The 23,775-nt window shown below is 31.2% G+C and overlaps 2 protein-coding genes and 2 long non-coding RNA genes across 4 annotated transcripts; 2 read left to right on the top strand and 2 right to left on the bottom strand.

The window, feature by feature from the left end:
• Positions 1 to 1,469: 1,469 nt before the first annotated feature.
• LOC129870658 (uncharacterized) lies at positions 1,470 to 3,535 on the bottom strand. The gene is made up of 3 exons (XR_008762112.1): positions 3,324 to 3,535; positions 2,463 to 2,586; positions 1,470 to 1,753 (listed from the first exon to the last, which is right to left on the bottom strand). It is a non-coding gene; the product is annotated as an uncharacterized LOC129870658 (long non-coding RNA).
• Positions 3,536 to 7,985: 4,450 nt separating this feature from the next.
• LOC129870942 (uncharacterized) lies at positions 7,986 to 9,294 on the bottom strand. Its single transcript, XR_008762162.1, has 2 exons — positions 9,115 to 9,294; positions 7,986 to 8,377 (listed from the first exon to the last, which is right to left on the bottom strand). It is a non-coding gene; the product is annotated as an uncharacterized LOC129870942 (long non-coding RNA).
• A 6,883-nt stretch (positions 9,295 to 16,177) lies between these two features.
• On the top strand, positions 16,178 to 20,271 carry LOC129871467 (rho GDP-dissociation inhibitor 1-like). The gene is made up of 5 exons (XM_055946376.1): positions 16,178 to 16,837; positions 17,848 to 17,914; positions 18,889 to 19,107; positions 19,212 to 19,336; positions 19,926 to 20,271. The coding sequence occupies exons 1-5, from the start codon at positions 16,595 to 16,597 to the stop codon at positions 20,001 to 20,003; spliced, it is 732 nt and encodes a 243-aa protein (XP_055802351.1). The 5' UTR covers positions 16,178 to 16,594; the 3' UTR covers positions 20,004 to 20,271.
• Positions 20,272 to 22,090: 1,819 nt separating this feature from the next.
• On the top strand, positions 22,091 to 22,726 carry LOC129871348 (guanine nucleotide-binding protein subunit gamma 4). The gene has a single exon (XM_055946244.1). It carries the CDS (start codon positions 22,222 to 22,224, stop codon positions 22,537 to 22,539), a length of 318 nt encoding a protein of 105 aa, XP_055802219.1. The 5' UTR covers positions 22,091 to 22,221; the 3' UTR covers positions 22,540 to 22,726.
• Positions 22,727 to 23,775: the final 1,049 nt, after the last annotated feature.

Below are 23,775 nucleotides of genomic sequence, written 5' to 3'. Positions count from 1 at the left end.
CGCTTTGAAAATTTATTATTTTTGAATTTTGTCATTAGTATACCATAACTTTTTTCTTCTCTGTTGGTAGAGAACGATTTAATTGCTTTAAGAAAAAATAAAGACAAGTTCAATTCAAGTGATTGTACAGTTAGTGTGGGATAAAGATACACTGATTTGTGGATTATCTGTTGATTTGTTTATTTATGATGAACATTTAATAATTAAGATTGTCATCATTATTACAATTTGCTAGATTTATTTTCTGTTTTGCTAGATTTGACCAAATAATCCTATATTCAATTAACACATTACACTTGTCCTATTTTTAATTTTTTTGTAATTTAAATATTCATCTAGAAGTTCCAAACATCTGAAAATAATTTCCAGTTTGTCAATATCAACTTTTGTCCTTCCCTTACTTGTTCCTCTCTAATTACTATTTGTCATGTCACGCCCCAAAAGGATATCCTAGGTGTGGCCGGCATTTGGAAACCATTGCTGGCCCCAAGCAAACTGCTTGATCTGATCACTCATTAAATTACTCAGCGGAAGACTTAGATATACAAAATAAGACACTCAAGTGGGCTAACAGCTCAACAACTCAATAAAGGAATAGTTTTTAAATAAACAATTTTAAAAGTCAACTCAATCTCATAAATAATAGTATTTGCAAAAACAGACTCAAAAGGGACATCAACTCCAATCTACTCAGTTTATGTCTATGAAGCCTCTATGAACTATCAAGAAGGTGTCGACACAAGCCCACGACTACCTCAAAAGAAACAACTCGAGCAATGAATGAAATAATTATCATTCCTCTGAAAGTAAGGAGGTCTCACCACTATCAGGAAGGAAATGGATCTTCAACGGTACTTCTGTTGAGGATCTCTAATATCTGTGTCCGCATCATAAAATGATGCATGCCAAATGGCGTCAGTACATGAAATGTACGGTATGTAAAATAGCTTAAAGGAAACTTACTCAAAGATACTCAACTCTGAAAATAGCTCAACTCAATAAAACATGCAATATGTATAAAAGAATGTTTTATAAAACATAAGTAAGTGAATGCAACTCAGTATATAAAAATATAATGTTTTACTTTTTGGGGAGTTTCTCTAATCGAAAACCATCACTTATGACTTATGAGCTAGTGATGATACAACGAGTTGTTGTCGTTGCCACAGTCGCTTATTACTTTGCTAGGGTAAGGGATGAAAACTCAATGGATCCAAAATTACTCAAAGTCCATCATTTTGGGACTTAGAAAGACATATCATTTATCCTACGCTGGCTACGCTGATACCAACTCTTGTAGCATCCCCTTTTAGGAGAATACCACTTACGAAACAAAACTAATTATTTCTATTATTTTACCCTAAAAAAAAACTTATTGAAAAACAATATATGAGTTTTATTTTAAAAAAATGATTTCCAATTCAACAATACTTCAGGTTCATAAAATACACAAAACTTCAAATAAGTAATTATCACAAAAATATTATATTCCTTCGTGCATAATGACAAGTCAAAATATGACCTAGTATATTGCATTACTTGAGTTAAAAGCACACTCTAAAATAACAAAATTAGTCACATGGTTTAAGTTACAAGCCTTTAAAAATTTCGTACATAAGTGTCACACATGTATCATGTACAAGTCCCCAAAATAATATACAAAAACTAGATGTATATGCATATGTGATCTTCAAAAGAGCTCCCAAAAAGTCTACTCCACATGACCATCTTCATATCCCGCCTTGCATATCACCTACGATAGGAAACAACTATCGCTAAGCATAAAGCTTAGTGGTGTATAACCTTTGGACTTAGAGCCATTAAAAATTCTCAATTTTCTTTTTCATCATAAACGGTTCAATAAGGTAGCATTAAGTCCAAGTGAACAAGTATATCAAGTATCAAATACAAATCTTAGAGAGTTTCAAAATACCAATACTAATATTCAAAGGCTTAAGTACCAAGAATGCTTATAATTTAATTCAAAAGAGTAGTCAAATAATCAATTTTACCCCATATGTACGTCATGCCTTCACACTAAGCACAATCAATATCAAGACGGACCGAAGCCCCAAAATCAAGAAGTGTCCATATCAAGAAGGGTCGTCACCCAATATCAAGAAGATCAAATACCATGTTGAAAGTGGCTTTTCACTCGTACTCAAAAATGGGCGAAAATCCATCGTCAAGACGAAATGTAAATCCAAAGTCAAGATGGGCAAGATCTGAATCGAGAGGCATGCCAATATCGATGACAAGTCACCGTAACAAGAAGGACAAATTCCCAACAAGAATGCAAAATGATCAAGCAATTCGTACAAGTGGGCGATTCAACGAAAGTTTTGCAATACTTGAGATAATAGTCATACCAAAATATAAAACAAGGAGTAAGGAAACAACCCAATAAAATACTTTAAATTTCTGAAAAATAAAATATTTCAAGTTCAAGTTTATACACGAACCTTGGCGTTTTAGCATACAACAAGTTCTACCACCACTCGCGGAGTTCAATTTCTCTATGTCATAGATCAACCAAAATCCACTTCGTCAAACAATTCCTCTTAGCTTGTATAAGAGAATATACACCTTAAATACACAATCAAACATCTACTTAAGTTTAAAAGCTCCAACATATCGAAACTAAACATAAAATCACTGAAAATCAACCCAAAATATCAAAACAGAAATTCTGGGCAGCACTACTGTCTTGTATTGCTGCTCAGTTTCGAAGGGGTAAATGGGATAATTAGGCTTTGTGTCCTCAAAGAAAGTTATAGCTATATGTCTTAGGGTCATATACAACTTTGAATCACCCCTACAGCAATTATGTACAACAAGATATGCTCAAAATACCCACAGCAGTCCATGTAGGACTTTTAGACCAAAATCTGGGCAGCACCTCCCCTGTACTTCATCACCCTTTTTCGAGTCAATAAAAGCAAAACTGGATTTTGGATCCTAAATAAAAGTTATAGCCCTATGAAATAGCTTTCCAAAACATCTTGAATTACTCAAAACTAAGTTTTACACAAGGAGTTATACTACAATTACTAACAGCAGTCCCAACCAAAAACGGGTTTGCAACCAAAGTTTATTCCCCCAATTTCGACAACAACAACTTATCAAGAACATCAACAACAATATAAACAATCATTCTACTTCATAACTTAACTAATTCCACCCATTTAATCCAACCAAAACATCCCCTAATCCATAAATTCCAACAAAGCAACAAACAAGTTTATAACACTATTTTCTCCGTTCTAATCCGTTAAATCTCTAAACAAGTTTGATAATAAGGAAAAACAACAACTAAATCTTACCTTGAAGTATAAGTCAACCACCTTAATACACTCCTTCTTCTCTGAATTTTAGCTCAAAATGAAGACAACGCAACGTGCAACGTTTTTCTCTTCATGAGCTTTTGAAATCGGAACTCGAATTTGGGTCAAAAATGGATTTTAATTCACTCTCTCTCTATCTCTCTATATTTCTATGGTGTTCTGGAAATATTTTGGATGAAAGGAAAGAGATAAGGCTGAACTTATCTCTTACATGGAAATAAATATGGGCTGACCCGATTTGGAATCGGGTTGGGCCAAATTTTCTTCCTATCTTGACCCTTCTGCCTTGCAATGTCCATAACTTTTTATTCCGATGTCGTATATAAGCCCATGACCTATGGTTGGAAAGGTATTTCAATTATCTACAACTTTCATTTTATGGGTTTTCCCAAATTTTCAAATTTTGATAGGGTTATGCCCTCCTAAAGTCAGATCATCCAAAATATAACTTAAAAAATAAATAAATAATTCTTAAAAATAAATTGGGGTGTTACATTATGTGCTCACCCCATATCAGTGTCGAATACTACTCCCAAAATATTGTATTATGCTCATATACGTCAAGTGAGAGAATACTCAAAATACATCATTTAGTCTCTTTTGGACTTAGCTCAAAACTCAACTCATCTCTTCTCTTTAAAATAGGCATAATCTAAACTCGTGAATGCATTTAAAATAAAAATATAATTTAACTTCTCAACTCAATCTCAAAATAGATGGTTTAATGTAATAATGTTCAAACCATTTATACTTAAAATACTCATGCTCAAGATAATAATTAAGGAATTTCTCAAGCTCAAAATAATAATTAAGAGACTTCTCAAACCCAACTCATGCTCAAACTCTTTCTCAATCAAAAATGAAAATAGTCATTCTTTAAACTCAAAATAGTGCATAAAATAATTAATGTATAAACGTTCACAAATCATTCTTTAAAAACTCCATCAATGCATAAAATAAAAATGTAATCTCAATTAGGGTTCATGTGATTGCAAACACCAATCCATACTCTCACTCAATTCAAAAAACTCATCAAGGATTATTGTAATATATAAACAAGAACACAATAGGAATCATAAATAACTCAAGAACTCAATTTATGGAACCTCGAAACTCAACTAAACTCGAATCAATGAAGATGTAGGGCATGTGGACGAATTCAATCCACATTATGGTTAGCCTTACATGCCTTAAAAGTTCCACAAATCTTGATGAAAAATCTTAACTTGAAGAAGAACAATCAAGAGACCCTTTCTTGAAATTCTTGGATTTGTTTTCTTGGAAACCATATGGTTAGGATTTAAGATTTCTCTTAGCGATTCATGTATATATGAAGGAATTTGGGTTGGAAAGCTTGAAATCTATGAAGAAGAATCTACCTTGTTAAAGTATCTTGAAAGAGAACCCTAGCTCTTTCTCCGCTTCTTCCCCCTGATTTCTTTTGATTGAATGTGTAAAAAGTCTAAGGAATTGGTTTAGAAACCCTTATAAGGTCTAAAACGGCCTATAGCATTCATAGATTAAGTATAGGAGGGGTGAAAAAAGGCCAAAATGCCCTCAATGAAATCAAAAAACATAGGAGAAAAAATTTACACATAAATCGCATTCCAGGAATGCGTTTTATGAATAAAGGGTAAATAGAATTTGATGAATGCGTTTTATGGCTTATTTTCTTGAAAAAGATTTTTGGCCCAATTTCGAAAAAAATTACACTATGGAGAAGCAAGTCCGCGACGCGGACTGATTGCGCACTTCTCTGGAATTGAAATTTTGCCCCGAAAAATTATTTTTTTATCCAATTGACCTAAAATTCAACCGAGACCATTTTCCTACATGATTTTTCCCCTTGATCGACATTCTAACCTCGGATTGACCGAAAAAGTTAAGGATGATGCATTGTGCGAGTGTTCTTTCGTCTAGGGATATTTTGATAATTTTATCGAGCATAACACTATTATAAAATATAGAAAAAATATATAAATACATTTTCTATATGTATAATGGAATATGCCTGGAATGTTCTTTGGACAATTGTGATGATTCCCAAGCGAACAATCAAGATGAGTTTGATCAAGAAATTAAAGATCTGATGATGATTAATGATTAAGATGATTTCGAGAAATAAAAAAGAGAATAAAAGTCATGTCCTAAATATGAGAGAGATAGTATACTTACCCTTTGAAGATACATTTCATTGATATCATTAACTTTTATAAATTACATTAGATCTAGTAACTTTATCAACTAAATTAATGAAAATGACATATGAATCCATGTTCTAATCCTTGAAAATAACATTCATCAAAGGAAATAAGGTTCCTAGATTTCCCCCATTGCTCGTCCGATTCTTCAACAACATAGTATTTTGGTGAATCACCATCCATAGTAGAGATGATTAATCGAAAATTTCTAGTTGCCTCACTAATTTTAATTTGACTTTGTCTCGATATTACTTTTTGAAATTCTAATTTTGTTTTTGTCTCTTTATTATGCTCATCGACTGCAAATTTTCTTAATTCCACCACTTTAGGATCTTGTACATTGGGTAGGTCAATCCAATCGTCTACGATAGTTTCTATTTTTCGACCGCCTTGTGCTTCGGAGACATGGAGGAGCATGGTGGCAACCACCATTAAAAGAGTCCCAAGGATGGGATTGAATTTGATAGACATTTTTTTCTTTGAAAGAGTCTTGAACATGAATTGGATAGACTGAAGTCTTTCTTACCCATCCGATAAGCCTTTTACAGACTCAGCTCTTTCAAATTCTTTGAACAATAATTGCCTCTATCAGCATTTTCTCTACTACAAGCATCGCAATATAGGCATCCTTCTGATGGATGAAGTTGACGAAGATTCATTTTCAGGGTAGTTGAAAAGAGCTATAGCAGCTTACAATGCAGTTGATTCGAAAACATACGATAGGGCTGTGGGTAGGGAGTCAGATCAGGCCAACGCTCGTTTGCTAAGCGGGCTCATAGTCCAAGCCTCTTTGTCCGAGGAAGGGGAACTCTATCGTGCAGGCTTGGCATAGAAGGACGTCTATCCAAAAAGTTTTTTTCGCATGGAATTGATCTCGAAGAAGCGATTGCCCACGAAAGCCGACCCTATTCCTACCATGGGAATATCTATCTTTCTTTTTTCTTTCATATCTATGGTTTAGGATAGAAAAGCGATCCTCTCCTTTTCTTCCAAAGTGCTTATTTGGTTTTAGGAGTTGTTGAATGCGTTGTTCCACCAGCTCCGGAAAAACCTCAACTAGATAAATTCATTTATTTCACGCAATTCTTCAAAGGATATCTTGTTGGATTGTCATTTAGGTTTAGGATTCTTATACTTTTTCCTTGTTTAGGATTCTTTGCTTCCTTGGTTTTTTTTTAATTTAGGTTTAGAATTCAATTTAGGTTAGCAAAACTGCGGTAGATTTAGACTGTTTGTTATCCCAATTAATAGGTTTCTAGAATTTCAAAAATCAAAATAATTTAGAATAAAGAAAAGTTGTTCACTTCTATAAAATAAAATAAAAACATTCTACTGTTTTATTTTATCATAAATATTGATGTTTGCAAAAGTTAATTTAATTACTTGTGATTTGAGGAAAACTTCAAATATGTCATCTGCTCTTGATGTTATGTAATAATAGATATATGTTGTTGTCAATCGTGATCGTAACATTAAAATTGATTAGGTATTCTAATTTATATCAATTAATATTTTTATTAATTTTAGAATTTATTTGTTCTATTTTATATCTAAATTTGTTCCACATTTCACTTATGTTGTACAACAATAATATTTAGGATATGGCGTACACATGCAAATTTTTTTCTTATCTTATGTCAGATAGAAACAAAGTAGAAAAACTATTTCATATAGATTCCAATTCAAAACAGTATTTTAAAAAATAAATTTGACAAACGTAAAAGTATTCATCGAAACGAATAATATTGGATTGACATGCATAATTAAATCTTATCATCTCTATATGATAAGTCACCCCAATTGTATTGGGCTGACATATAGCAATAATGCTAGAAAAAAAACCATATATATACACACTTGTTTGGCAACAATTTTAAGGGGTTTATTCCTACATATCGTTTAATCAATCAATTAACTGCATATTAATTTCCATCTCAAATTCATTTATTGGATTCTATGAAAATATTGTCGCGTTCATATCGGATATTCAAAAAAAAATATTACTTTGAAAGATTTGATACGCTTGTGATCATAATATTTTTGAAGAGTCCATAAACCTCGAGCTTAAATCTTTGGATAGGGAGAAAACTTAAAGTAGTTAGGAAATGCTTTCCTTCTATAATAGGCGCTATGCAATGCAAAATCTAAATAGCCAGATCAATAAATAATAAAAAAATATATCTTACTAATTGTTGACCAAACAAAAAGCATAAGAAAAAGATGCACAAATGAAAAAAGTTAAAAATTAAGGGTGATTGATCATAGACCTCGAATTCAAATCTTGATAATAGAGAAATTCTTGTTAATTAGGAAGCTCTTTCTTTTTTTAACAAATCCTACATTGCGCCTGATTCTAAATTAGTCGGACCAATGAATATTAAAAAAATTAAAAATGAGCAAAAGTTGAACAAAAAAATACTAGCACATTCTCATGACAATATAACAAAGAAAAAGAGTATTCTTATTATTCAAATACAGTGAGATATCAAATCTCATGTATCAAGCTAGCACTCTCAACTTGCTAGAAATAAAAAAAAAAAAAAAAAAAAAGCACTCATAACCAAACTTTATTATGCTTAGATACAAACGTGTTCAAAAAGCATAATAATACAATTATTAGTACTTACATAGTAATTAAATCATTTACTCTGAAGTCATTTCAACTGGAACTTCAGTACTTTCTTTTTTTCCCTCACCACCTTCAGCAGCCACGGCAGCAACTGTTGTTGCCATTGCTGCTAATGGGACTTCAGACTTCGTTTTTGGTGCCTCTGTTGTTGTCTTCACTTCAATTTCAGTTGTTGGAGTTGGCTCTAATACTGTAGCCGCCGACTTAAAATTCACAAAAAAAAATTAAAAAATTATCATTGACAAATAGTATTGAAAGAAGAGTTCAAATTTCGTGCACTAATCATATCATAAAATACATATACATAAGCAAGTCAGGATTTATTAGGTAAGTACAAGTATCACTACTAAAAAAACATATTTTCAATGGTGTCATCGGTCAGAAATTAGCTTAGTATCATTTGTCATTAATATTTGCATTAGAATATATTGTCTACATCATATTTTTTAAAATAAGGATTTTTCACTGGATCTTGCTAACGCGAGATACTTTGTGCACAATGCCAAGGAGTCAATTTCCAATAGAATGTATGTTAAAAATTCACATTTTTTTAATAGTGTAAATCTGTTGATAGACATTAATTGAGATAATTTAATTCTAGTTTAGAGAAGAGTTTATCTATAAATCGCGCTCTATCCTGCTTGATGTATGAAATCTTCTCTCTTTTTGAGTTTTCATTTACACAATTAGATCATTTAAAATACATGCAAGTTGATTTCTTGATAGATATAAAGTTTTAAAATGATAAAAATGGTAACTGATCTGCTAGCACAATTAAAATTTTACTAATACTATAAAGTAAAAATACAAAAATTTAAACGGTTAGTATATATAGCTTCAACTCTAAACAATTTTGGTTGGATCTTGATCAGAGTGCTAGAATTTAATCTGTAAAATAGGGAGGAAAATAAATCAATTATATAAAATTAAATTAAAGTACCTGATCAAGACTTGCCATTGGAAAAGGAGGAATAAATTAAACTTGAGGATAAAAAGATTGGGAATTAAAGGGAAAATAATAAAATGGTTAAAGTGATTTTGGTTTTATGAAGAATAAAATCAAGAGGAAAGAGCTATTTATAGAGAGAGTAACATCAACTTTGTTAATAATTTTAATGGAAAATTGAGTAATGGTACACTTTAACAAATAGAAAAAGAGAAGTGAGAATCTTGAAAGCTATACACAAAATGACATTTCATATGATGACTCACATTAAAGGAACAAATCAAAAATTAGTTGCAAAAGTAAAGTATAATTCCTTAATTTTAATCAGATATTTTAGATTTGATCAATATTTGAGGATAAATTCGCCTTTAATAAAATAAGTTTTACTCCTCGTATAAGATTTATTGATATAAATTTAAATTAGGCGGATTTAGATCAAATATCAGACGGAAACTAAAAGAAAAAAATTAGAATGTTTAGTTGTTAATGTGTTTACGTCTCTATATACTTTTAAATTAAATAATTCAACAATCTTTATTATTGTTTCTTCTCTTTTTTTTCTTTTTAAGATTAGGGTCTTAGCTTTTGCAGACATTACATATTTTCGTACTCCATTTTATATGAAATTGCTTTTTTTTTTTAAAAAAAAAAAAAAAGAGAGAGAGAGAGAGAGAGAGTAGCGAAAAAAAATATATTAACGTAATAGTTGAAGTGTTATTGTGAGATATATGTTATGTTGGAAAAAGACGGTTTAAAATTAATTTTAATTTTTATAGAAAAAAATAATTTTAGAAAAAGAAGAGTCGCCACTTAATTTTTTAAAGAAATTAAGAAAACTTAATTTAAAAGACCCTAACAGATTTAAGTCTTAAAAATTAAAGAAAATGGGTAAGGATTCAAATTTCCACTTTGAGAAGGTGTTAGCACTCAAAATGGCCGTTAACATGCGGTTATCCGACGATTTGAAAATTATTTGACTAACTTTGGAAAAATTACTTGTTAGTAATAAAGATAAATATATTTATTTGAGCAATAAATCAACTTGAAATACTTGAGATAATTTATCAAGAAAATATACTCTATTATATAACTAAGTAAATGAATTTTAACTATGTTTAAAGAGAAGTAGTAGATCTAATGTATTTTAGCTAAATTAAAGGCGATTAATACTTTGATTAAATAAGGAAAATCACTTGAGCTATTTAGGGAAAATCTATTTAGAGAAAGACACTCTAAACTCAATTGATTTGAAAGAACATCAACTTAAAAACCTTTAAGATAATTTGGAAGAAAATTATATTTGTTGAAACGTCTAAGTAAAAGAAAACACTTAAATGAGATTATTTTTAAAGAAGAAATTAACAGAAAAATGGTTTCTCTTGTAGGGGGGTTCAATTAAGTTAAACAAAACTAAATCAATTTATACGCAAGTATAAATAAACGTAAATAAACAAATAAATTATTACAACCCGAATTAAACATAAATGAATAAAGTATGAAAATTTGGTCCAACACTTAGTTTATGTACGCCTAAACTAAGTTATTGGGTCACCTGCGTTTTGGGCCTTAAGCCCAATTCCACTATATATCACGGATGTATATACATTATATATCAGTGTATACAACACTATTTTCATGTATATCGGACTGTATATACACTATATATAACCTATTTTCAGCTCCAGCAACTTGTAAATCAGCATCCCTTTCCATTTTTTTTGAAGATGATGACTCGAAAAAAGAGGGTACTTGGGCATCCGTGGCTCAACGTCGAATGCAAATAATGGAGAAAGTCCATATTGGACTTGACCGATGGTTCATACAATAAACAAAATGGATAACATTAGTAAATAAATAGAGAGAAAACAATTGAGATATGATTCTTATTAATTGAATAAAGGATACTTAAACATCTCATTTTAAGTGTAATCACTAGGATCTAAAGAAAACCAATATGAAACTTGCATCTAAGGACGAGATACCTTATTAATTCTAATTAATCATGTGTTATACTAAGAGACAAATTCATGCATAACATTTAATAATACAAATATGAGTTACTGTATATTAACAAACAAACAAATAAACTTCACAGTAAATGAATAGGGACAACACAACTCATGATCAAATTACCATTAAATTCAACTTGATATGGTGAGTACTTGAGGTATAAGAATGAAATATCAAAACACGCATGTGTATATATGCATAACACTTAAAAGAATCACATATGAACATAATAAAATAACATAGTGACTAACAACATGCATATATCTAAAAAAAAAGAAAAAAAAGGAAACATAGAAATATATCCGAGTAAATAAAGGGCATGAAATTAACGTATACATTATACTAACTCAAATCTCAAAGCAAAATTTAAATCAATTAAGCCATGGAAGTTCTAATTAACAAGCAACTTAAGCATATATTTATTATCTAAATGATGATAAAAGAAGAGATTGAAAACGTAAAAATCTATATCGTCAAAAAAAATACTTGAAAAAATAATGAATGAAACTAAGCGTTTTCACATATTCGATAAAAAATATCACTACACTTCAAGCAAGAAAAGAAATTTCTGTCATTAATCTAATTAATCCTAACATATGCTTACTAAAAAAACAATATTACAAATCGACAAATAGAAGACATGAAATAATTATTCATTAAATAAAATAAAGTCGAGAAAAGATTTTTATCTATTTTTGGGCAGCGACTGAGACGATGAATTTAAAGGCGATAAACTCCTTGAACCCACCAAAAAATGAGCGAAAGAGATAAAAAAAAGAATTGAAAATTTGAGACTAGAATTTTTTATGATTTTTTTTCGTCTAATTTTTTTTTGTAATATTATGTTCTTGCTTCCCTTTTTTGTGTGTTCTTGTATGTTTTTGAATGTTGATGAATATAGATTTATTCTCTTTTTTTTTGTGATATATGTTGTTCTTCCTCTCTTGAAGAAGATGAATGTATTTTTTTTTTTTAAAAAAGTGAGCTTGGTGGGAGTAATAATGAGATTTCTGAATAATGATGAGTTTGATGGGGTGATAATGAAAAAAAAAGGAAAAAGAAAAGGGTGGGGTAGGAGAATAATGATGTTTGAATATTTTTTTTAAAAAAGGGGATTAGATGGGATTGGAGGTGAAAAAGGAAAAAGAATAAAGGAGTAAGGTTAATATTGTATAAGTATAATATATTTATTGTAGTAGTGTAGGTTGTTGTTGTTATTGGGTTTGTAGAGAGCGAGATGACAATATTAGGTTGGGATGACTTTGGGCCCGGATTTTGAGCTAAATAATGACTTGAAATTTGGTTAAGGGTGGAGTGAAAAAAATGATTAGATTTATAAGGAAAATGACCACACGAAAATTGATTTAATTTGTGAATTCAGCTAAAAATTAAATAAGATGAATCGATAATAATTAATTAACGAACTTCTTAATTCTAACCAAAATGAATTAATTATCTTAGTTATAAGCTAATTAATTCAAAAATATAAACTACATAGATACGAAACAATAAAATAAAATAAAATAATTATTATTATCTTATCATTTTTGAATATTTATAGAAATTAATAATTATATAAATAATTATATAGAACTGTATATATATAAACTTGAAAAGTAATTTGTATTGATTGATTGACAAATAAGTGTAATTATGTAAATTAATAAAATGAAAAAGATGAAATGACAACTTACTGAAAATAAAGATTGAAATGATAATTATTTTAAAAAAGAGTTTTATGAATTGACATTCTAGTGGAAAACTAATAAGTGCAAGGTGCAAACTAATTAACAAATCACAAGGAAAATGAGAAAGAAAAAGAAGAAGAAGATTGAAAAGACAACATAAACAAAATGAGGGTCCTTTCAACTTGCAACTAATTTATTAACCACCCAAATAGTTAGTTAGATGCTATAATAACAAATCATAATGTTTTTGCATTCATAGTAAACAAGAAAAAAGCATGAGTTATGGGTTCATCTGATTGTAGTAGAGTGATAAATATATTATTTTGTTTTGAATTTGAGCTCAGAGTATGAAGTTGGCACAAAAAAAATCTTTTCAGCGTAAATTTGTATTAATCGAACTCAAATAGAGTACAATAATACAACAAACGAAAAATCAAACAAGAAGTTATGAATTCGTCTGACCTCGATATTTTATTTCAAATTTTATATATATTTTGAAATATTCATCAAATACATAAAAAATAAATATTCAATATCCATTTTTGGTCAGATTAATTAGATGTTTTCAGTTTTAAACTGAATATCAAAAAAAATCTTAATAGAGATCAAGAGACTCTCTTTTTAATGGGTCATACAATAATAATAACATAATCCGCGAGAGTGGTTTGGAAAAGTGATGTATACTCAACATATTCCTATCTTATTGAGGTAGAAATGTTATTTCTCTTTTTATGGGTCTTACACATCCGTAAATCTAATTTAGTCCGGAGTTCACTTGAAAATACTAAACAAAATTAATTAATTTTAAAAAAAATCTAACAGCCAATTAGGCATTAAAAAAAATCCTAAGGGTCCCACTTAATTATTATAATCACATTAAACTACCAATCACTTCCATATCTGCTTACCCTCCTAATTATTTCCCCATTGCTTTCTCCCATATTTATCCATAACTGAGCCCATGAGATATTAGTGCCCTTTTATTTTTTTTGTGAAAATTAAATTTTAAAAGGGCATTTTAGTCTCTAACACCTTAAGAAAACAATTGATTATATTATTTTTGGAGCTCTTATCGATTAGCTTTCAAACAAGGATGAAGAAATCAACGATATCTTTTTATGTTTTGAGTTATTTTGTGTCGAATTGATCATGCGGTTGATAGAATGACGAATTTTAAAAATCAGCGATAATAATATTTACTGAATAAAAACAAACCTTTACTTTGTTTCATCTCTTCATGAATGAGGCTCTATGTGGCATAAATCAAATTAGTCGAACTTAAATATAAATATCAAATTTTAAACGAAAACCAAAAGAAATAATAATTAAAAAAACTTCTTGTAAGCTCGTACTAAACCAAACTAAACTTTTTGTAAGCTATATTACAAAATTGATTTCATAGATATTCCTCCTTTGAAAAGTCCGAAATTAATTATGCACCTAACTTAGTAATTAAGAATACTTTAAATGCAAAAGGACCCCCCCCCCCCCTTCCCACCCTCACCCCCAAAAGAAAATTATTTACTTTCTCCGTCTTCGCAAATTATCTGTTGTGATTTTTTTAAAAAAATTATTTTAGTCAAGACAAAATTAGTTACTTTTTTCATTTTATTTTTAATTTAATTGCTCTTAAGAATATAAACACCTATTTCAATAAAATAAATATTTAATAAAAAAATATTATATTTTACAACATAAATAAAAAAAATAAAAATAAAATCCAAACAACTCTGGATTAATATCTTTTTAAAAAGCGTAAAAAGAAAAATACGAAAGATAGTAAGTGCATGATAAAATGGTATACAAATTAATGTAAATGACAAATGGTGTAGAAAAAATTACCCCAAATTGAAATTCACGTGAAAATTCATAGAAGGGTCATATGAAATGTCCAATCTACTCATTAAATGATATATATATATATATATATATATATTCTTGGTGTCTTTCGGAAACAGCCGTCCTACATTGGTAGGAGTCAGGTCTGCGTACACTCTACCCTCCCCAGACCCCACGATGTGGGATTTCACTGGGTTGTTGTTGTTGTATATATATTCTTGGTAAATGACAAATGGAAAACATAATTGATAACACTATAGATCTTGAACACTGTTTTGTTTCTACTGAAGTTGTAAAACTAAAAATAGAAAATTTGTAAATTGTATAAATGTAAGATACTTATTTGTTATAGGATATGAAGTTAAATGATCCAAATTTTGAATCTCATTATTAACAATTTGCTAATTTTTTTATCGACTCTTACTATTAATGTGACATATAAATTTTAAAAATATTTAAATAATTATTTTATAAGATGAATTGAGATGTATAAATGTTATAATCTATCGTCTATGTATTAATTATGCCTTTAATTTGATATATACTTTAGTTTAAAAATGAAAAAGAAAAAAAAAGAGACTAGTGTCTCAATCTAAATCCAGTCTAGTTTTGCATGTGAATCTAAAAACAACGACCAGAAAAAGTTAAAAGTAACGGTTATTGTGCAATTACATCAAACTACAATAATATAATATGCTTATATAATAAGAAAGCTTTAATAATTTATTAGGAGCCCTTAAATAATGAGATTAATGTCTAGTTAGCAAAACACACTAAAAATATTGAGTATATTAGAAAACAAGCTTTAGACGACTAGTGACACGTTCTGAAATTACGAAAAAATTCTACCTCAAAACGCATACAGCATTGATTAATTGAGTTTTTCTTAAACGTCTATTAAATAGTTGAGTTTGCAACATAAAATATATTATTTTTTTTAATTATATATATCAGAATCAATTGAAACATAATTGAGATTTTATCATTTATGGATTATTGAAACTAATGTATATAACTAAAGAATGTGATATATTTAAGTGGTTAACTTATCCACATCAACAGACACTTGAGAACACAAGTAAGAATTTTTCCAAAATTTCAGTCTAAAGTATTTAATAAAAATATTTTATCATATATTCAAATAGTATTTAATGAGTTATGCACATTCATACACGTCACACAATTCCTCTTCATTATGTCTGTTGAATATTCCAACTTACAAAAATGATCATTTAGACCCTTACAAAATTTATGTTTCAGTCAGTATCGAGTGTCCACAAAATACACTGAATATCAAGGATGAGTTAGAATGTTTAAATATTAGTTGAAATCAAATTAAAATATCTAGATATGCGCTCTCATACATTTTTCTAAATTTGAGTGTTTATTTATGTATCCGAACCAAAAACTTTAATTGCATTTTTTATGTTTTATTATTATTATTATTATTATTATTATTATTATTATTATTATTATTATTATTATTATTATTTCTCAAAATATTCGGATCATCACAGGACTACTACCTTTATGGCGCCTTTTATTAACTTCCTCAAAATAACCCCTCATTACTCTCTCTTTTTTCCCTTTCATTCTATTATTTTTCTCTTGCTGTATTTTTCCTCTTTAACAACTTTTATCCTTTCTGGGTATTATTATTTTTTAACCATTTTTTCCTCATCTAATACGTTCTTTTTAATGATGACCCACTTCTTGTATTTTAATAAAGATTGATTCTTTTTAGGTGTCTTGAATTTATTTTCTTTTTCCTTTTTGGAATTTTCTAGTTCTGTTATTATCGTTTTGAGTGAAATTAACGTGAAGTGGTAAAGCCTTTTAAATTTGTGTAAAATTTCTTGTCAAGAACTTGTTTTTTGGTTCATGTCAAGAACCTGTTTGATAAAATTCCTGAGTGAAAATTTTTTAGATTAGAAAGTATGGGTTTTGATGACAAAAATAAGGAGGGTAAAGAGGAATCAGCCCCTGTTTGTGAGGCAAAGAAAGGTGGAATTGCTGATTCTGATTCTGAGATTGAACATGAGGTTCATGAGAATAAAGTTAGCAGACAGATGAGTGAAAGTTCAATGTATACTACTGAGGATGAAGAGGAAGATGAAAATACTAATAAGATTGAGTTGGGTCCTCAATGTACTCTCAAAGAACAATTTGAGAAAGATAAGGTAAGGTGTATTTGAAAAAGATAAGGTAATGGTCTCTTTTTCATATATGTTTGAAGAATAATTTGAGAAAGATAAGGTGCCTTTTTTGTTTCTAGAAAAAGATTGCATCTTTATGTTTGTTTGGTGTTTAATTGTCTGTTTTTCATGTGGTTTTTGTTTGTAAGATATGATTTGTATGTTCATTTTTTGGGAATTTAGGATGATGAGAGGTTGAGAAGATGGAAGGAACAGGTTCTTGGTGCTTAATTGTATGCTTTTCATATGTTTTTTAGTTTGTAAGCTGTGATTTGTATGTTCATTTTTTGGGAATGTAGGATGATGAGTGTTCGAGAAGATGGAAGGAAAAGCTTCTTGGTGCTTAATTGTATGCTTTTCGTATGATTTTTTGTTTGTAAGTTGTGATTTGTGTGCTCATTTTTTGGGGAATTTGGGATGATGGGAGTTTGAGAAGATGGAAGGAACAGGTTCTTGTGCTTAATTATATGCTTTTCATATGTTTTTTCGTTTGTAAGCTGTGATTTGTATGTTCATTTTTTGGGAATGTAGGATGATGAGAGTTTGAGAAGATGGAAGGAAAAGCTTCTTGGTGCTTAATTGTATGCTTTTCGTATGATTTTTTGTTTGTAAGTTGTAATTTGTGTGCTCATTTTTTGGGGAATTTGGGATGATGGGAGTTTGAGAAGATGGAAGGAACAGGTTCTTGTGCTTAATTATATGCTTTTCATATGTTTTTTCGTTTGTAAGCTGTGATTTGTATGTTCATTTTTTGGGAATGTAGGATGATGGGAGTTTGAGAAGATGGAAGGAAAAGCTTCTTGGTGCTTAATTGTATGCTTTTCATATGATTTTTTGTTTGTATGTTGTGATTTGTATGCTCATTTTTTTGGGGAATTTGGGATGATGGGAGTTTGAGAAGATGGAAGGAACAGGTTCTTGGTGCTTAATTATATGCTTTTCATATGTTTTGCTTGTAAGATGTGATTTGTATGTTAATTCTTTTGGGAATTTAGGATGATGAGAGTTTGAGAAGATGGAAGGAGCAGCTTCTTGGAAGTGTGGACATTAATGCTGTTGGAGGTAATTTAACTTATCTTTTTTGGTTCAAGATTTTCTACCCTCATAAGGTAGGGGTAAGGCTGCGTACACACCGCCTTCCCCAACCCCACTCATGGGATTTCGCTGGCTATGTTGTAGAAATTTATGGCTTTTCTTCTGCCTTTTTGTAATATTTTTTGTCATTACCCCTATGGGATCAATGACTATCCCTCTATACAAAATGACAGTTTGAAAGAGCATATCATGTTATATGAGATTTTCCTATTGACAGAACATATTTTGTAGTTTTTAAGTTTGATTTATGTGAATAAATCTTGGGAAGGTAACTTTTAGTAGTGTTTCTCTTTTCTTCCCTGCATGATCTTTCTTTTGGTACGAGCAGTGCATGATCAAATTAGTAACATTCAAATGTATATCTTATATCAGAATGTATTTTGGAATATCTTAATAAGATACAAATCATATCCATATCCACGCTGGTGGGAGGATGCACATACACAGTAGAATAGTTGAGGTCCATGTAAGCTGACTAGTCGCGACTGTTATTAGCAAAAAATATATGGAAAAACACAAATCTTGTGAAATTTGGACATAGAATGGGTCTTGTTTCACTGGGATATGTTTAATTAGATGGATCAATAGGTACATTTTGTAGGATATTAAGAAACAGATTTGCTTTGGATAAAATTAGTAGATACGGTAACAAGATAGAATTTGGTTACCTTTAGTGTTAATAAAAGTCCCACAAGTCATGGCACGAAATTCTAAGTTCTGCTTTTTAAATCGTGGTAGTTCAATTTTGACATTAATGTAAAATTCTTCCTCTGAGAGTTGCTGTCATTTGCATGATGTGGTGTGCAAAATGTCACAATTCAAGAAAATTTTCTCGAATTTCCTGTTATTAGCTTATTCATGCAAGAAGCGTTTCTATTTCTCCTACGAACCATGTGTTTGATAGAATATTCTGACTCTTGCCTCTGCTGCTTAAAATGTAGAGTCACTCGATCCAGAAGTGAAGATCTTGAGCCTTGAAATTAAGTCCCCGGGTAGAGCTGTTATTGTTCTCCCAATCCCAGAGGATGGAAAACCCAAAAGTCCATGGTTTGTCCTGAAAGAAGGGAGTAAATACCACCTGAAATTCACGTTCCAGGTCAACAACAATATAGTGACAGGTCTCAAATACACAAACACAGTTTGGAAAACTGGTATCAAAGGTACTACGACTGCACCTTTAATTTCATCTCCATCTCTTTATAAAATGTCAATGTGAGGCCTAAAAATTAATCTATTTTTACTTTTTTCACAAACCTTATCTCAGTGGACAGCATGAAAGAAATGATCGGGGCCTTTAGTCCTCAAACTGAGCCGTATACACATGAGATGCCAGAAGAGACTACCCCGTCTGGCATTTTCGCAAGAGGATCTTACTCAGCTAGGACAAAGGTGATTATAGTTCTCATTTCATGTTTTTAACATATTCTCATCTACCATCTGACTTAGTACGTCCTGTGTACCCCAGAAATTGAATTTTGAAGCATCCTCTAGGGTGATGGCTTAGTTTTAAGGACATTCAACACGCCTATCGTGTATTAAATTTGGTGAAGCAGTCTTTTCTTCATTATGATAGATTGACAGTAATGTTGCAGTTCATTGCACATGGTCCTTATCTTTACCTTATAGTAAGGGGACCATTTGAGCTTCTTTGTCTGTTGTTTTCTACTACTCTTTAAGTAAGTGCAGGACCAACAACAACAACATACTAGTCTGTACATAGACCTTACCCCCTACCTTGAGAAGGTAGAGAGGTTGTTTCCGATAGACCCTCGGCTCAAGTAAAAGCTTAAGTAACCGTAAGACCGGTTTATGAAAATGCCAAATGAAGCAGAGTCATGGTTATGGTTTCAGAAGCATAATTTTAATTTAGGCATTCACCTGAAGCTGAAGTTTGTGGTATTCTAGACACGTCTTTCATCTCACACGCTATTGTGTGTATCAACTAAATTGTATCGTGTTTTTGTGTCTTACTTTGTAGTTCCTTGATGATGATAACAAGTGCTATTTGGAGATCAACTACACATTTGATATTAAGAAGGAATGGCAGGCAATATGAAGCAAAGAAATTGTTGTTGTTCTAATCGTTGCCCCGGGACCTTCTTGTTTTAGTTCTTGATTTTTTGTCAGTTTTTTTCAATTGAGGAAAGGGGGGGGGGGGGGGATGATAGCTGATTTTTGTTTTGGTGAGTGTCATTCAAATAAAGCTGAGCTTTGTTTATGATTAGATTAACCAAGAGTTCTTTTTTCTTCTTTCTTATATGTGCTTTAGATGTGATTGGTTCATTTTGAATGTCTAGAAATCAAGAAGAGATTATTTCTAAGAAGATAGAAAAACTTTCGTTCACAATTGTTACAAGTTTATTGCATTCTTTTACTTTCCTTTCAACTAAAGATTTCCAATTTAGGATCTTTGGCTGCTTTTCTCTTTAGCCTATAGTAACTTGTATCTTTTGCTGGTTCAACCAACCCACCCCCCACCCCCAACCCAACCCCCATCTTTCATCTTTCCTTTACTTTTCCATAACTGAACTGGCATGATTGCTCATCATTTCTTAGTTACAAGCCTACAAAAGATTGACACTTGTTTGTAAACCCCCAAGTGTTATATTGCTAGTTGTTGTCATGTGATCGGGAAGTTACCGGATTGAGATGTGAATATAGCTTTTTGAGAAATGCAAGCTAACACAACGTACAATAAATTCTTGTGGTTCCACTTTTTTTTGAATTTCATACCTGACGAAAGTTTAGTATATCGAGATGCTCCTTCTTTAGGTTATCTTTCCTTTATATGAAGCAAAAAATCGAAGAGATCTTTCCATTATTTTGACTCACTTGTTGCGTAAAAATAATTGAGAAAACAAAAAAGAAGATAATAGCAAAATGATTTGGGTCCAAAAGAAAAATAAAGAAATTTTGAGGTTGATTTTTTGGTACCAACTACTCAAATCAAGACCACTAAAGATAGATTGCTCAGAATGAACAAAAGTTATTAGTCCATCTGTCTCTCTTTTTCTTTCATCTCCTTTACTTCAAATTCATTACTAGTGGATAAACTTGGGGAAACATACATATCATGACAAGTCCCACCTTTCTCCATTCCTATCATAATTAAAAGCGGAGAATCTTAATAGCTCGAGGATATCTAAATTTTTACGTTGTTGATAAGAGTTTAACTTCAATTTTTAATTTTGTATTTTTAATCTACAATTTTAAATGAAAAAAAATCATGACAAGAATTGCCTTCACCATCTCATTTTAATTAGCGATTTAGCTCTTTCATGCTCATTAAGAAAAATAAAAAATATAAGACTTACCTTCATTTATTATATGTTTTGAAAATAAATTGAAAAAATATTTAAAAAGACTTTCTTTAACGTTAACGGTATAGTTGAAATTAGTTGCAACTTTGGTCTTAAAGTGATATTTATTTTGAATTTTTTTTTTAAAACTAAAGTGGCCATTACAATAGGACAAAAGAAGTATTAGTTAGTGAATGAAATAAGTGTCACACAAATGACATTTAGTCTATGAAGATTAGAGGGGCAAGTATAGAATAACAAGGAGATGAGGCACTATTGAGCAAACCAAGACAGCCAACTTTTAACTGCAATGTACATTAAATTGGACTTAAATACTCATAAAGACCAAGACCAGAGAGTGATAAATTGTAAGTTAAAATCTGTGCCAAAATATGAATTCTGTCTAACAATTAAGGAAAAACTTAATATTTACCTCAAATCAATTCAATTAATAATAATTAAAATTGACTTAATAAAGTGAAGGAAAAAATTTTATTAAGAAAAAAGAAATATTTCATCATTTAATACTAATTCAATGTCAAAAGTTAGCTCAAGAGATGAAAATTATTCAAGTACTTTTATTAAGAGATCACCCGCCCTGTAAAATCCCGATGTAGGATTCTTCATCCCCTCCCCCCTTCCCATATTCATTGGAATTCCCAAAAGATACTTATTTCGGATCGGTCACACCAACAAAATGAATCAAATGAGTTATGCATCATGAACTTTGTATTGCGCACCCGTTCAGAGACTGCACATTTGGAGCGTGAACAATTTAATATGGAACTAACGTTTGGATAACAAGAATTGAGATGGATCTGCTCTGCTACTAATTGTGTTCAACAAATACTCAACATTGACTTCCCTCTATAAATAGATCTCTTCCCTCTAGTCACCCTCTCATTACAAGTCACAAAAGAGTGTCTATAAGCAAAGACATATACAGATTATTTTTATTGTATAGAAGAGAGACAAATGGGAAAGGGAAAGAGGCTAACAAAGACATTACTCTTTGAGTGTCTGATAATTCTAATAATAGTGTGTGACATGATCATTTTGCCTAGTTCAGGTTGTCCTACAGATGGTGATGGATGCAAAAATTGCATTGTAAATCACATGAAAATCGACTGTCCAAAATGCGCGCCTATGATGCGTTGCATGGCCAAGTGTTTGTGGTGTGGAACATCGCGTTCCAAATGCATAAGCAAGTGTGATTGCAAAGGTACCTACCCAAGGCTTTCAGATTGCAAGAATTGTTTGTCACAATGCAAATGTAGTTGCAGCTCTGTGTAAAATATGTCTCATTTTGCATATGTAAGTTCTATGTTGTATCAAGTCATGTAGAGAAATCAAGAGAAAAAGGTTGTTTGGAGGGACTAGTTTGTCATGTTATATGATGTGAGAAGTGAAATGAGCAGCTACTGTATCAATAATAAGAACTTATTTTATTTCATTGAAATGAATTGCACATGCTTTGTTAGAGGACTATGATATTTATAGCTATCACATAGGTGAGGCATCGCCTCACTTAGATCGCCGGGGTTGGAGCTTCTTCGACCTCTAGCCATGACGCTCCTCCCTTACCTTGGGCTCATAGCCGCGGGAAGCCGCACCATCATTGATTCATTCGTTAGTGTCCACTTGTGATTTGACCTAACTACTACCGTGGTTGTTGCCAACGGGATCCCCCATTCCGAAAGGTTACTAGGCCGGCCGTTAGGTCCAAAGTTGTATACCACTGCTATGGTGCCGATAGATTCACTACTTAATTTTGAAATTGCACTCAATCAACATAGTTTCCCCGGGCTTCCCTTTCATTACTTCTTTCACGACGGAGAGGTCCCACTGAATTCATGATTTAAAACTTAATCTTGTTTGGTTTCCCATCCTGTGTCTGATAGTCTCGTTGGAGTATGGAGTAATCTAGATTCTCGTTGGGTACAGTCCAAGTTGACAAGCAAATTCCCCAGAAAAAACTACAAACTAGTCAAAGGACTTGGATGTGTTTGCGTGTATCACTATTAGTCTTCAATGCTTCTGTTGTTAACTTTGGCCTTGACATTAAACAACTATCTATGCATGTATTTTCAGCCCCGGAGGGATATGGAAACATTGATTCACCAATTTTCTAATGAGGTGCTCTCGAGGAACTGAGGGACCTTCTCAAGCAAAGTGCGTTTATTGTTGCTTGTATAGCTTTCTAGAGCAGAGATCCAGTAACACATTCTAGGCAAAAATCATAGGAGGAAGATTCCCCACTCTGAAGTCGAGTCTTTTCTGGAGCTCCTTCCAAAGAGGTTCATTTAAGGGGAAACACTCTCTATCAAGATTTTTCCCATATTGGGGCTCGAACACAAGATTCTGGTTAAGGGTGAAGGGATCCTTATCCATCCCACCACAACCTTGGTGGTAACTTGATGGGTTCATCAACCATTAAGTCTTGCCACTTAACAAGTTCATATTTTTCATGCACTCCCATCTTTCTTTTTTCTTATCAGATCAGTGTTGGTATTTTTTCAAAATTTTACA

This window comes from Solanum dulcamara, chromosome 10, assembly GCF_947179165.1.
Source record: "Solanum dulcamara chromosome 10, daSolDulc1.2, whole genome shotgun sequence".
Classification (NCBI taxonomy): Eukaryota; Viridiplantae; Streptophyta; class Magnoliopsida; order Solanales; family Solanaceae; genus Solanum; species Solanum dulcamara.
Note: the sequence above shows the minus strand (reverse complement) of the source record. Positions and strands in the feature narration are given on the sequence as shown.

What these genes read in the sequence shown, in the direction of transcription:
- LOC129871467 (XM_055946376.1), top strand. Translation starts at nt 16,595, where the DNA reads ATGGGTTTTGATGACAAAAATAAGGAGGGTAAAGAGGAATCAGCCCCT. An exon ending in AACAATTTGAGAAAGATAAG is followed by an intron (nt 16,838 to 17,847) that starts GTAAGGTGTATT and finishes TTGGGAATTTAG; the next exon opens with GATGATGAGAGTTTGAGAAG. An exon ending in CTTACTCAGCTAGGACAAAG is followed by an intron (nt 19,337 to 19,925) that starts GTGATTATAGTT and finishes CTTACTTTGTAG; the next exon opens with TTCCTTGATGATGATAACAA.
- LOC129871348 (XM_055946244.1), top strand. Translation starts at nt 22,222, where the DNA reads ATGGGAAAGGGAAAGAGGCTAACAAAGACATTACTCTTTGAGTGTCTG.